We start from the raw sequence: 14,447 nt of genomic DNA, 5'->3' as shown, positions 1-14,447 counted from the left end.
GTTATAAGAAAAAACGAATTGCGGGGGAGTGGAGGGGTGCATCAGAAAAAAAAAACAAACTCGTCCTTTTTCGGACTTAGGAGAACCTGGATACCAATTTTGGTTATTCTAGCTCTTATACTTTCTGAGATCCTTGCGTTCATACAGACGGACGGACGGACTGACGAACATGGCTATATCGACTCGTCTTGTCATCCTGATCAAGAATATATATACTTTGTGGGGTCTGCCACGCCTCCTGCTGTGTGTTACATACATGCGCACAAAACTAGTATAGCCTTTCACCATTTGGGTACAAGCTATAAAAAAATAATAAATTAATGGAAAATCTTTAATAGTGGAAAGTTAGGGGGTGCATCAAAAAAAGGCTATACACCTAATCCTGTTTTTACACAATAGATTGGTTCCTAAAAAAGTCGTGAAATAAAACCGTATAAAAAAGACATTGATCATATGCCAAATAAATCGTGTTAAATGGAATAAAGTCGTGTAACCATATATAGAATTTTTAGTTTTCAAACCGTGTTAAAAACAATATTAGGTGTATACAACTCTTGTACATTTCATGTACAGAGAGAGTATAATAATACAAATAATAAAACATATATGAATATAATTTTATTTATATATATACCGTACATAAGTATATAGTACAAGATTTGGTACAGTTAAGTACCCGCAACGGCCAGCACCTCATTTTGAGAGGGTTGGCCCGATTTATTTAGTATTTGGGCGGGGCGTACTCATTCTTCTTCACATTGTGGGGAGAGTAGCGGTTATATAGACCCCAAATTGAGTTCATTAGCTTGCCATTGTATTTGTCCGGCGAGTATTCGCGTTCTGGAAAAGCTTCACTCGATCAATGCATACAAAATATTTGTTTGAGGTCACTTACGTTTTAGGTTTTCAACTGCAGTCTTATCACTAATGAAAGGTTTTATGCACGACACCATTGATTCCCGGTCACGTCCATTGAGCTGCTCTCGTACTTTGCATGCAGCGAAAGCGCCTTGGGGCAGAGTAGCCATGTCAATAGCTGAAAATATAAAAAAGTGAAAAACAATAACTTCACGATAAATGAGTATTCGATTATGTGGTCATGAAGTGGCGCGTTCCTCTTCTAATGACCTTTCCGTCTTTATGTTTTGGTAAGTAGCGTCAGGCAGACGCACAAGAGAGTTATGGTAAAATGTAGTTGGGTAGGATTTAAATTCACGTCTGTTTGCTCTGGTATCTACAATGTTTCTCATTCTTTATTCTGTTTGCAATATTACCCGGACTTGTACTCTTAGTCCGCTGATCAATCACGATTCACTAATGTTGCTATTTCCCGGAGCATACTTGTAGTACTGATTTGTGGTGCTTAACGTGCTGTGCTTCGAGTATTGCAATATTTTGAAGTGGCTCGTACAGTGACCTCTCCTATGTAGCATTACAGAGTGTACTGAATTGGATGGACTTAAGGTGGCTCTGGGGCTGGTATCTCTGTAATGGTACCTTGAGCGGCTGATAACAACAAAATATATGCAGTAATGTAGATGCACTACCAGATTAATGCAAAAACGAAATATGTGGGCTGGCGGCGACTTCGACATACACTGGGTCAAAAATATCAAGTGGAAAAGCTAAAGTCGGGATTCCCGACTTTGAAATACTCTGTACATATGTATGTGTAGAATAATTAACGAAATTAAAACCAGAAGGAACGCTACAGTCGAGCCAGCCCGACAGTAAAATACCATGTACTCTCCACAAAAAAAGGAAAATTAAAAAAAAATTATTTAAAAAAAGTTATTTAATTTAATTAATAAATAAAATTAAATATAAAATAAACATGCATATAATACATTTACATCAGAATCGTGTCTCTGCGTGTTTATATGCGTGTATGTATTCAGCACAAAGTTGAACCAAAGCAGCAAAAACAACAGCTTTGGGCAAAGCTGCAGGCAGAGCATGAGAAGGGATTTGTTTTATGGCTATAACTTCTTTATAATTGACCTATCGTGATGAAACTTGGTATACGGACATATAATCACTAACTGGGTAAGACTACCAAATTTTAGTTCAAAATTTCAAGAATTACGAGAGTTATAGAAAATCATGAATAGGGTGAGTGGGGGGTTGGTGTATCAGAAAAAATGATCAAACTCTTCCTTTCTCGGGCTCAGGAGAATCTGGATACCAAGTTTGGTTAATCTAGCTCTTATACTTTCTGAGATTCTTGCGTTCATACAGACAGACAGGCAGACAGACGGACAAGGCTATATCGACTCGTTTTGTCATGCTGATCAAGAATAATTGTATATATAATTTGTGGGGTGTGCCACGCCTCCTTCTGCGTGTTACATTTTCAGCTCCCGCAAACCTAATATACTCTTGTACATTTTATGTACAGAGTATAAAAAGTTAAACAATTTTTATTCTCTTTTACCTCGTTTGGTATTCGAACTCATGTAAAGGGTGTATAAGAGCATATTTACCTAGGAATTGTGTCTGTGTGCATCTATGCTTGTCTATGCATGTGTGCGGCTGTGATAACATCTATCTTGATGAAACTTGGTATACGGAGACATAATCACTAACTGGAAGTATTTGCCAAATATACAGGGTGCGCCATCTTTTATGTCGGTATGTAGATATTGAATAACTTTGTCATTAGTGAACCGATTGACTTGAGTAGACCAGTGTTGAAAACCTCAGTTCAAGAAATTGTACAGAACCAAATTAAATAAAAATATCTCTTGAAAATCGGTTGTTTATATTCAATGATATTCAATGTTTGCATACCGACATAAAAGATGGCGCACCCTGTACTCTTGTACATTTCATATACAGACTTTAAAAATGAGATAGTACGGACGATGTAGGCTATATAGTAGTTCATAGTTCACAGTATAAATATGTATGTATATGTACATATGCATGTGGTATCGCCTCAGCCTGCTCTAATACAGAACTTCTTTAATACTGTTCACAATTCAAAAGCAATGTAAACCAAACTTTTTACAAAAATGTTTACTTTTCAAAAATTGACTGAAACAATTTTATGTTGGTACGACGTTATACAAGCCTCAGCAACTCCCCTCCTCCATTTTATTACTTTATCCGAAGGTCAAAAAGGAATTATGAATTTGAATATTGTTTAGGTTTTATAGCACCAAGAAGGAAGAATATAATGTTATGTACAATTGCGAGTGTGTCCGTTTGCGGTAACGTAAGGATATATAGACACTATTATGTGTCAAAATGCAATCATAGCTTAGAACCGTAATATTACATGCCACGACTGTAGTACTCTACTTACCAATTAAATTAGCGATTTTGTGCAGGATTGTGCTTTTTTTTATCAGACTGCACCCACTTAGGTATTCTGAGTACACTTTATGGTTGGAATTATTAGCCAACTGCTGACTAATTTCGATTTGATTAGCGTTAACAAGCATAAGCATTCACAAACTGATAGATTGTAGTTGGCAAGGATCAGAAGCCTGTTAAGTAAGTTTAACAATTGGTGCGAAAGATGACGAGCTGCAGTTATTCGTATCACTCTGATTTCTCGGCTGTTCTGTGCAAACAAAGTTCAACAATGAACTGAATTTTACCCACTGCTTCAATCCACATTTATAAAGCACTTTTTGGCGAGACAGAAACCAAATTGATAACAGGCATCAATATACTTCGTAGCCGACTGAGAGACAGAGATCACACTTGATTGATAACGGAAAGCTGTCGCTTACGCCATTTTCCTTAGCATCGTGTTTCAATTAAATATGTACAAACATATGTACATATACATATGTATATATACATATATACATATTTCGACTCGATAAGAAATGCGCTTGCTGTTTTTATAATATTTCAGTTCAGTTCATATGCAGTGCTCTTCTAAACTTAACGCTGATTAGAACCGACATTGGGGCAGGTGACTATGCCAGGCGATTAGTGATTGTTATTGTTTGCTGTAGAATACTACTAGGTGATAAATAAACTACGCATTAATTTAAAGTCAGTCTTAAAATGTGTTTGTCATTTACCGTTAGTGGCCATCAAACTTTACTGCTCGGTTACGTTAATTAGGAATCTTATCTAAGATCAGTTGAGCATAACACTGAACTGGCGTCATGTTGTGGTATAAAATAATGTTTATAGCCTGTACCCAAAGGGTGAAAGGCTATACTAGTTTTGTGCGCATGTATGTAACACACAGAAGGAGGCGTGGCAGACCCCACAAAGTATATATATTCTTGATCAGGATGAGAAGACGAGTCGATATAGCCATGTCCGTCAGTCCGTCCGTCTGTATGAACGCAAGGATCTCAGAAAGTATAAGAGCTAGAATAACCAAACTTGGTATCCAGGTTCTCCTAAGTCCGAGAAAGGACGAGTTTGTGATTTTTTTCTTCTGATGCACCCCTCCACTCCCCCGCAATTCGTGTTTTTTCTTATAACTTCCGTAATTCTCGGAATTTTTAAATGAATTTTGGTAGGTACATCCAGTTAGTACTAATGTGTCCGTGTTCATGATAGGTCATCATGATAGGTCAATTCTGAAGAAAGTTATAGCCATAAGTAAAATCGCTGCTCATGCGCTGCCTGCAGCTCTGTCGGCAGCGCTGCCCGCAGCTGTTGTTGTTGTTGCTGCTTTGGTTCAACTTTGTGCTGCATACATACACGCATATAAACACGCATAGGCACGTGATGTAAATGTATGCTGTTAAAACTGAACATAAACATGTATTCTAATTTAATTTAATTAATTCATTCATTATTTTTAATAATTTAATTTTTTTTAAATTTTTTATTCTAATTTTTCCTTTTTGTGGAGAGTACAGGCTATTTTACTGTCGGGCTTGCTCGACTGTAGCGTTCTATCTTGTTTTATTCTCTATACCCAAAGGAAAAAAGGCAATATTAGTTTTGTATTAGATTTTGAAGATACATGCAATTAGTTTTTGCCTTTAAATTTGTAGGCAATCCCATTAGTAAATACCGTGGAACTGATGCTTATCAAATAAAAAACAAGAAAGGAATGCTAAAGTCGAGCGAGCTTAACTCTTAAATATCCTGTACCTACCACTAAAAACAAAAAAAATAAAAAAAAATTTTAATTAATTTAAAAAAATTACATTAATTAAATTACAGACATGTTCATTTACAAGTTTCAACAGCATACATTTACATCAGAATCGTGTCTGTGCGTGTATGTATGCAGCACAAAGTTGAACCAAAGCAGCAACAACAACAGAGCTTGGGCAGCGATTTTATTTTACCTATCATGATTAAACTTGGCGTACATACATAATCATAATCACTAACGGGATGTACAAGGTGCAATTCAAAAGTTCCAGGACTTTTATTAAAAAACGAAAACTATTTTTTTTTTGAAAAATTTATTGGTCGCCTTCAAAAATAGTCTCCTTCCGCCTGAATACAACGTTTTGCACGTTCAAGAAGGTGATCGAACGACTTTTTTAGGTCATTTATCGGTATAGCAATGAGGATGGCGGTCGCCGCCTGTTGTATGGCATCAACGTCAGCATAGCGGTTTCCTTTCATGGCCAAATGTAGTTTTCCGAAAAGGTAGAAGTCGCACGGTGCCATATCAGGTGAATACGGCGAGTGGTTAATGGTTAAAATGTAATTTTTGGTCAAATAATAGGTCACAATCGGTTGATTTTTGAGCAATTTTTGGTCGTCAGTCAATTTGTGCGGAACAAACCGTGCACACACCTTTCGTAAGCCCAAATGTTCGGTCAAAATGCGATAAATCGATGTTTTGGAGATGTTCAATTCCATTTCCATCAATTTCAATGATGATTTCGGCTGATTTTTGGTGAATTCACGCACTGTTTTGATGGCATTTTTGGTGATCACGAATTTTGATTGGCCCACATGTTGATCGTCATTTATGTCCTCACGACCACTTTGAAAACGTTGAAACCACTCGTGCACTCTGCTACGGGATAGGCAATCATCGCCATAAACTTGTTTCATCAATTTCGGTAAAAGTTTTACCAATTTTAAAACAAAATTTAATGTTGGCTCTTTTTTTCGAAGCTCATTTCCCGACCGATAACACAAACATACTGACACTTAAAACGCAATAACTTCACTTCCAATCGATGAAATGTCATGAAATTGTCACTGGACAATCGATAAAGATAGCAGATTCTAACGCACCAGTCGACATATAGATAGCGCCACCAGGCGTATCACCCTGATCAAGAATATATATACTTTGTGGGATCTGCCAAGGCTCCTTCTGTGTGTTATATACATTCGGACAAAACTAGTATACCCTTTCACCCTTTGGGTACAGGGTATAAAAATTCGGCTTTCATTCATTTGATTTTATTTTCAAAATTATGTTATTCAATTGGCTCTAGTTATGTTGAGTAAGTACTACAAATTTGGAAACCGTCAAAAAAAAACTTGCACAGCGCGTCCTGTCTGTCTGTCTGTCCGTATGAGCACCTGGATCTCAGAGACTATAAGAGATAGAGACACCAAATTTTGCACAAAGATGCGTTATGTGTGTATTCTATACGAGTTTGTTTTATTTTTTTGATTTTCTCCCCCACTTTCCCCCTATGGGGGTTTTCCCGATTTTCCATTCGTATAATCGCCTATATCTCGGAGACTATAAGACCTAGGCACACCAAATTTTAGTCCCAGATGCCTTATGTGAATACGCAGAAAATGTATGTTTTGGAATTTCCCTCCCTCCCCCCTCTCCCATGCAAATGCGATTTTCTCTAACTCCCGTAATTCTTGGAATTTCGAACTAAAATACCCCCAGTTAGTAATTATGTGTCCGTATGCCAAGTTTCACTATGATAGATTTACCAAGAAGTTATAGCCATAAATATATTTGCTGCTGCAGCGCTGCTCAAGCGCTGCCCGCGGCTGTTGTTGATGTTGCTGTTTGGTTGACTGCGAAAATGCTTACACAGACACGAATTGATGCGCATAGGCATACATACACTGACACAGATGCAATTGCTATGTAAATGTGCAATTATACACCCTTTACGTGAGTTCGAATACCGAGAGAGGTAAAATCCATCCAATGTTTTTTTTTTTTTATTTTTTTTTATTTTGTATAATTATTGTAAACATATGTACAGAGTATTTCAAAGTCGGGACACCCGACTTTAGCTTTTTTACTTGTTTCATTGATCATATGAATAAACTAGCAGGTATTGCCCGTCTTAACCCGGCTCAATATAATGTTTCCAATTGTATTTATTTTGTGTGTGCATAACCTACCCATATGTTTTCACCTTATAAGTTACCAGTAGGAAGGCATTTAAGGTATTTAAATGAACATTTTCTGTTCTTGACAAAAAATTGTTCAGTAGTCCGTTACATTTTTGTTCTTGCCAAACTATTTCTTTAAACGAACATGACCACTATAACTAATATTTTTTTAAACCTCCCCCCTTTGGAGTTAGAATTTTCCAAAAGCCTTTCTTAGTGTGCTCCTACACTATGATGGATACTATGAAAGGATACTTGAGTCCAAATTTCATCTTTTACCGTTTGGGCTGTGCGTTGATCACCAATTAGTCAGGACAAACTGTTTTATATATAGAGATAACGCAACGTTTTAAGATAGACTATGTGCAAAAAAGGGGAATAATTATAAGGGTATATCCTAATTTTAAATTCACATTTGAGTCAATACGGTCACGCACAAACTCGGAATATGAAACACGGCACTCGTGTCAATGCCGTGCAGCGATGAGCCACGATCAAAAAGCACTGACAATTCTCATCTCAATTTGCTAGAGTAAAACTTTCGATAGTTGAAGACACCGATACCATCAAAATATCGAAGTTTGAATGCAATAAGCAGAATATTTAAATAATAAAATCTAATTATTTATTGAGATCGATAAGAACAAATCATATACATACATACATCTGCCCGCAATGCGAAGCAGAATATGCGTAGCTCCGTTATTCGGTTTCTGCTTTACTATCGCATACGCAGTCGTTGCTTAGCGACGGTAACTGTAAACTTTTGGCGTTTTGCCTTTGCAATTAACATTAAATGGTCAAAACGAAAGAAGATGAGCGAGCCAACAACTTGAAGTTGTTGTTGTTGTTTTGTATTTACATGCTTCATACATATACAGGCATAGATACATATGCTTGTACATATGTATGTATGCATGGGCACACATAGACACGAACTGTTCCCAACTATTTGATATTTGATATATGGCAAGTAAAAAACATATTGCTATATTTTAATCGTTGAATGCCAATTTGTTGATATAGTTATGTTGATTACATTACCCAAATTTGAAATCGATCGGACAAAATTTATAACACAAACTATTCATTTGAAAAAGTGAATAAATATTAAAACCCCAATAATAAAATTAAATGCGATATATCGAAAATATCGATACTTGTGTTGATATATCGTAATACATGTCGAATACAAATACATCGAAAAACATCGTTTGAGAGTTATTGATTATAATACTGTATTCGATTGTTCACTGTACACATATGTACATACATACATACAAATTTATTTGTATGTGTACTGTAACTGTAAACTTTTGGCATTTTGCGTATGTAATGAACAGGCGTAAATGATCAAAACGAAAGAAGATTTGCGAGCCAATAACTTGAAGTTGTTGTTGTTGTTTTAAAAATTTTGATTTGAAACCATAGAAAACTATTTTTTACAATTAAACAACAGTGTTCGATAGCCCACTGCATACTTGTACATACAAACCTATATACATATGTATATAGGAATGTATGAACGTACATACATACTTATTGATGTACATACATACATATGTACATGCTATACATACAGACGTATGTACGTATGTAATACATATGGTGCTGGCGTAATTCATAATGCGAAATTCTTTCTAAGGGGAGAAATGTCCCCCCTGCCCAACCTGCGTACGCCCTTGTAGTCCGTTGTCCTACAAACCCCTTATGCCAAATGTACTAAACAAAGAAAAAATAGCATAAAAATGTTTATGTTATAATGTTAATAATTTTTAATTAATTAAGATTTCTTGCCCTGTCAGTGCAAGACGAATGTACTTTTGTACATACATATTTGTACATACATATGTACATACATGTGTACAAATGAACATTCACACATTAGTGTCTCACATTTTGCTTTGGCTACTTCAACCGTTTACACGCAACTACACGAACAGCTGCTTGTATGTATGTATGTGTGTGTGTGTGTATGTATACTTAGTTGTCCCCAACTGTTTGATATTTTGTATTGTTTGTTCTACCTGCATTTGTAAAATGCATATTTTAAAAATCGTTAAATGCAAAGTTGTAATTTTAGTTACGTAGATTATATTACCCAAATTTGAAATCGATCTGACAAAATTTATAACACAAACTTTTCATTTGAAAAAATGAATAAATATTAAAACCCCAATAATTCAAGCTCCAACACAAATTTAAAGTTGATCGATTCAAAAATGCAGAATTTTCAAACAAACTTTGGAGCTACTTTTCCCCCTTTTCCAAAATCCCTTCTTAGTGCGCATCTACACCATGATAGGATACTTGAGCCCAAATTTCAGTTTCCTAGCTTTTACCGTTTGGGCTGTGGGGTGTTGATTGTGTTTCAATTTTTCCACGGAAAACCCCACTTTTTTCATGCCCCAGGAAAAATGGTGAAAAACCAAGTATACAGTTTTTCTTGTATTCTTTTTGAGAGTATACAAACTAAGTTTGAAGTTAATTGGATGAAAATTGTAGATTTTTCATACAAACGTTGGAGCCCGTTTTCCCCCCTTTGGCGTTCGAATTTTCCAAAACCGCTTCTTAGTGCTCACCTACACCACTGAAGACAACATGTGTCCAATTTTCAGCCTCTTAGCTCTTACCGTTTGGGCTGTGCGTTGATTGCACATAGCTTTTCGTTTACCGAATTTTCCACCGGAAAATCATTATTATTCAGGCCGCAGGAAAAATATTGAAAATCCAAGTATACAGTTTTTTTTGTATTCTTTTTGAGAATATACGAACTAAGTTTGAAGTTAATCGGATAAAAATTGTAGATTTTTCATACAAACGTTGGAGCTCGTTTTCCCCCCTTTGGAGATCGAATTATCCGAAACCCCTTCTTAGTGCTCACTTTCACTATAAGAGGGATCTTGTGTCCAAATTTCAGCTTCCTAGCTCTTACCGTTTGGGCTGTGCGTTGATTGCCAATCAGTCAGTCAGTCAGTCAGTCAGGACAAACTGTTTTATATATATAGAGATAATTTTTCAAATTCAAAGCGCATTATTTAATCAACATTTTGATTTTTTGGGCCCCCCTTTTGTAAAAGCTGAGTACGCCTTTGTGTATATACGTTCACACATTAGTGTTTCAATCGATTGCACGCAACTACACGAACAGCTGCTTGTATGTGAGTGTGTGTATTATACTAAATTGTCCCCAATATTTGGTCTGCATTTTTGTTGTTTGTTCTGCCTGCATTTGTAAAGCGAAACCCGTATTTTTATAGCCTGTACCCAAAGAATAAAAGGCTATACTAGTTTTGTGCGAATGTATGTAAAACACAGAAGGAGGCGTGGCAGACCCCACAAAGATATATGTTCTTGATCAGGGTGACAAGCCGAGTCGATATAGCCATGTCCGTCCGTCCGTCCAATATTGAAGCTAGTGTAATTTAAAATATGAGGTGAAGGGCTGGCAATCTTTTTGACCCATTACTAAATTGTGCTTTTTTTTTTGGCTTAAAGCATTTGAACATAATTATATTTTTTAATTATTTAATTATTAAAAAATTAAAATAACACATTATTGAAAATAAATGTATCATTAAATGATTTTTATGTTAAAACTTGCCAGTTTTATTAGGCAAATATTGCACCGGCAACAAAATTGAACTTTGAGATCATATTGTGCACCTTCTAAATATCATAGCAAAATTTGCAATGATTTGATTTAAATTTGTTTGATGAAAATATCTGTATCCGTTCAAGAGATATCTATTTAAATCTTAATCGGCATTTTCATTGCTGGCATTTTTGATGCTGGCATTAGTCCCAGGCGTACACCTTCCCCGGTGTGGGCAGATTAGATTTGGGCGTTGCACCAGCATCACCAGATGCCTCCAACAGCTTCTGTTGCTGCACCAAATCGATTGGTGGAAACACCTCACGACATCCATCGCGCAAACAATAATACAAGGTGTGTTCCAAAGTAAACAGGACTTTTTAAAAAACAAGTAAAAAAGCTAAAGTCGGGTGTCCCGACTTGGAAATACTCTGTACATATGTTTAGAATAATTATAGAAATTAAAAAAAGAGAATTACCAAAAAAAGCAGCAAATATATTTATGGCTATAACTTCTTGTTAAATCGGTCTATCATGATGAAACTTGGCGTGCGGACACATAATTACTAACTGGGGGTAATTGAGAAATTTTAGTTCGAAATTCTAAGAATTACCGCGATTTGCATTGGAGAGGGGGGAGGTAGGGAAATTCCAAAATACACGTTTTCTGCGTATTCACATTTGGTGTCCGTAGGTCTTATAGTCTCCGAGATATAGGCGATTATACGAATGGAAAATCGGGAAAACCCCCATAGGGGGGAAGTGGGGGCCAAAATCAAAAAAATAAAACAAACTCGTATAAAATACACACATAAGGCATCTTTGTGCAAAATGTGGTGTCTTTAGCTCTTTTAGTCTCTGAGATCTAGGTGATCATACGGACGGACGGACGGACAGACAGACAGGGCTAAATCGACTCGTCTTGTCATACTGATCAAGAATATATATACTTTGTGGGGTCTGCCACGCCTCCTTCTGTCTGTTACATTTTTCAGCTCGCGCAAACCTAATATACTCTTGTACATTTCATGTACAGAGTATAAATATGAAAAATATGAAACTATATTGCATGCATTTGAAGCGTCCAACGTCCAAACGGTATGCGTCCGGCTAAGAGAGGTTTTCTTTCAAATTTGATGTGTGATGCATGTCAGAGTCCGTTAACACGAGCCAAAACACCAGCCAGAAGAGGTTTTACTTCGAATTTCTCGAAAAATAGTGTCCGCGTCCGGTCAAGAGAGTGTCCGCACAAGAGAGGCGAACTTACTCTAAAAAGTACACCAAAACGAATGTTCTACAAAAAGTATCCTTCTAAGAGGGGTGTCCGGATAAAAGAGGTGTCCGTTAAGGGAGTTTTCACTGTATAGAGATGACCAAGCAGTTCCAGCAGCTGTTGTTGTTATAGACATAAACAGACACACACGCATAAATATTCTATGTATGTACAGAGTATTTCAAAGTCGGGACACCCGACTTTAGCTTCTCTACTAGTCTGCAAATACTTTGAAAGTAAATAATCGGCCAAAATCTTGCCCCTGGACTAAATCCTGGCTACACCCATGTATAGATTACGTGAGCGTTTGGTTTATGTAGCTTTTCAAGTGCGGGAAATTAAAAAATAAAATAATCTCGTGGTCCCTAGGGACTAGGAGCGTATACATACCAAGTATGGTTAATGTGCGTTCAGCCGTTTTCGAAATCCAAGCGTTCATTCATACGAGCGGACATCTCTACATCGATTTCTCTCGTCATGCCGATTAAGAATGTATTCACTATATGGGGTCGGAGATGCTTCCTTCTGCCTGTTACATACTTTGTATAAACCTAATATACGATTTTTACCTTACGGGTACAGAATATGAAAATAATAAGGCAGCTCTACTCTTAAGGCAGTTTCTTTCTAAACACAAGTGTTCTTTATACTGGAAAGAAAAGAAATATTTCTAAGTCAGAAATATTCTTAAAGCAGAGATTACATTTGTGGCTATAGCTTCCTTTACAGTTGTGAGGACAACTACCCGAGCCAACCCTTGGAGTTGCCAAAAAATACATAAAAAATGTATAACTGTAAAAGTCTAAAAGAAGTATGCCTCATTTTACAAACAAGAATTGGAAATTCTCAGTTAAGATTACAAAAAGCAAAAAAACAAATACAATTTCACTACACTTACGCACTTCACATTTTATTGTTTATAATTACTTCGTTAAGCTTAATTATCAATTTGTTTAACAATTTATGTTAAATACAAATGTTGTGTGTACGTGGATAGGCGGTGGCCAGCGTCAATTTATGCATAAGGGTAAAATAAATAATAAATTTTAACAACTTGGAAGTGGTACCTACATTCAGAAATAAATAAAAATATCCGCTTGTATACAGGCTAATAGACAGATTGATACTACTGCGACTTTTTGCTCTCTAAGCCCACTTGCTTAGCCGGTGGCAACCGCTCCACAGCCTGCTTGTACAATTGATTAAGTCCAAAAGTAGCACGCATGTTATCGCTAGAAAAGAAAAACTTTTGCAACTTTCCCTTAGCATCCACACAAGGCCGACGATCCACCTCCTTGCCCAGCTGGAACAGTACGACGGTGGGCAACTGGCGAGAGAAACTGCTGTCTGAAATGCGAAACTTCTGTGCCACATCTGGGAAGCGACCAATATCGATTTTGCCGAATTTCAGCAGATCCGTGTTATACTCCGCCGAAAGCTCAGCAAAAATAGGTGCAAAATTTACACAACTCGGATTCCAAACAGTGTAAAAGCAAATTAGCCAGCTTACACGCTTCTCTCGGTCCAGCTCTTCCTCGAACACTTGCGCATTCCGGAAGTAGGTAATGTGCTCTGGTCCGCGGTATGAAGGCTCTGGTAGTAACATTCCAACCAGCACGCACAATAGCAGAAAAGCAACACCATAGCGATAGTCTGCATAGGCCCAAAGAATGGCATTGGCCACTTTTGTATATAGGAACGACGAGGACAAATAGTTAATCATAGTAACACTGCCAGTTTTTCGTGAGCGTATCATAACAACTATGAGCAGGAAGAACAATATCTCCGTTTCGCGGCTGTCCAAGTCGCACAGGTCCTCTTGGTCACCGCTGTGAAATATGCGCCTGCATGTTAAAGGTGCTTTTTTGGCCAGCAAATAAGAGATTGCCAGCAGGATGTTTACCCAATAATAGGGCTGCGCTAGCACGGTAAGTTGCTTCTTCCACGTCATGACGTTACAGCAGCGCACTCAACGATTCATTTATGAAATGAGGTCAAGATTTTAATTAAGAATTTACTTAATTTTACCAAGTCGTTTATTCAGCAATGTGGGACTACAATTATCGATTACTATGCGTGATACATGCCAAACAATTTTTAAAAAAGTGGCAATGAGGCGGTATTTTTGGTATTATTTTGCTTATAATTTATTTGAATAGATATTTCAAGGGATATTTTATGAAGGAAATTTAAAAAACCAATTAGTTTTCAGGTTACTTTAAGATTATGTTTTGCATATGTTTCGAGGATTTTATGGATACACTAAAAAATTACTAATGTATTGCTCTACAGGTCAGTAGGAATGTAAATTCA

General features: G+C 36.8%; 2 protein-coding genes across 2 annotated transcripts; both read right to left on the bottom strand.

Moving 5' to 3' along the window:
- Positions 1 to 598: 598 nt before the first annotated feature.
- LOC115632499 lies at positions 599 to 3,567 on the bottom strand. Its single transcript, XM_030529682.1, has 3 exons — positions 3,308 to 3,567; positions 896 to 1,036; positions 599 to 840 (listed from the first exon to the last, which is right to left on the bottom strand). The coding sequence occupies exons 1-3, from the start codon at positions 3,450 to 3,452 to the stop codon at positions 722 to 724; spliced, it is 405 nt and encodes a 134-aa protein (XP_030385542.1). The 5' UTR covers positions 3,453 to 3,567; the 3' UTR covers positions 599 to 721.
- Positions 3,568 to 13,017: 9,450 nt separating this feature from the next.
- Positions 13,018 to 14,170, bottom strand: LOC115632488 (thioredoxin-related transmembrane protein 2 homolog). The gene has a single exon (XM_030529669.1). It carries the CDS (start codon positions 14,083 to 14,085, stop codon positions 13,261 to 13,263), a length of 825 nt encoding a protein of 274 aa, XP_030385529.1. The 5' UTR covers positions 14,086 to 14,170; the 3' UTR covers positions 13,018 to 13,260.
- Between the last annotated feature and the right edge of the window lie 277 nt (positions 14,171 to 14,447).

Source organism: Scaptodrosophila lebanonensis, unplaced genomic scaffold (assembly GCF_003285725.1).
Source record: "Scaptodrosophila lebanonensis strain 11010-0011.00,11010-0021.00 unplaced genomic scaffold, SlebRS2 tig00000001-arrow-pilon, whole genome shotgun sequence".
Taxonomy (NCBI): domain Eukaryota; kingdom Metazoa; phylum Arthropoda; class Insecta; order Diptera; family Drosophilidae; genus Scaptodrosophila; species Scaptodrosophila lebanonensis.
This window is presented reverse-complemented; position numbering and strand designations above follow the sequence as displayed.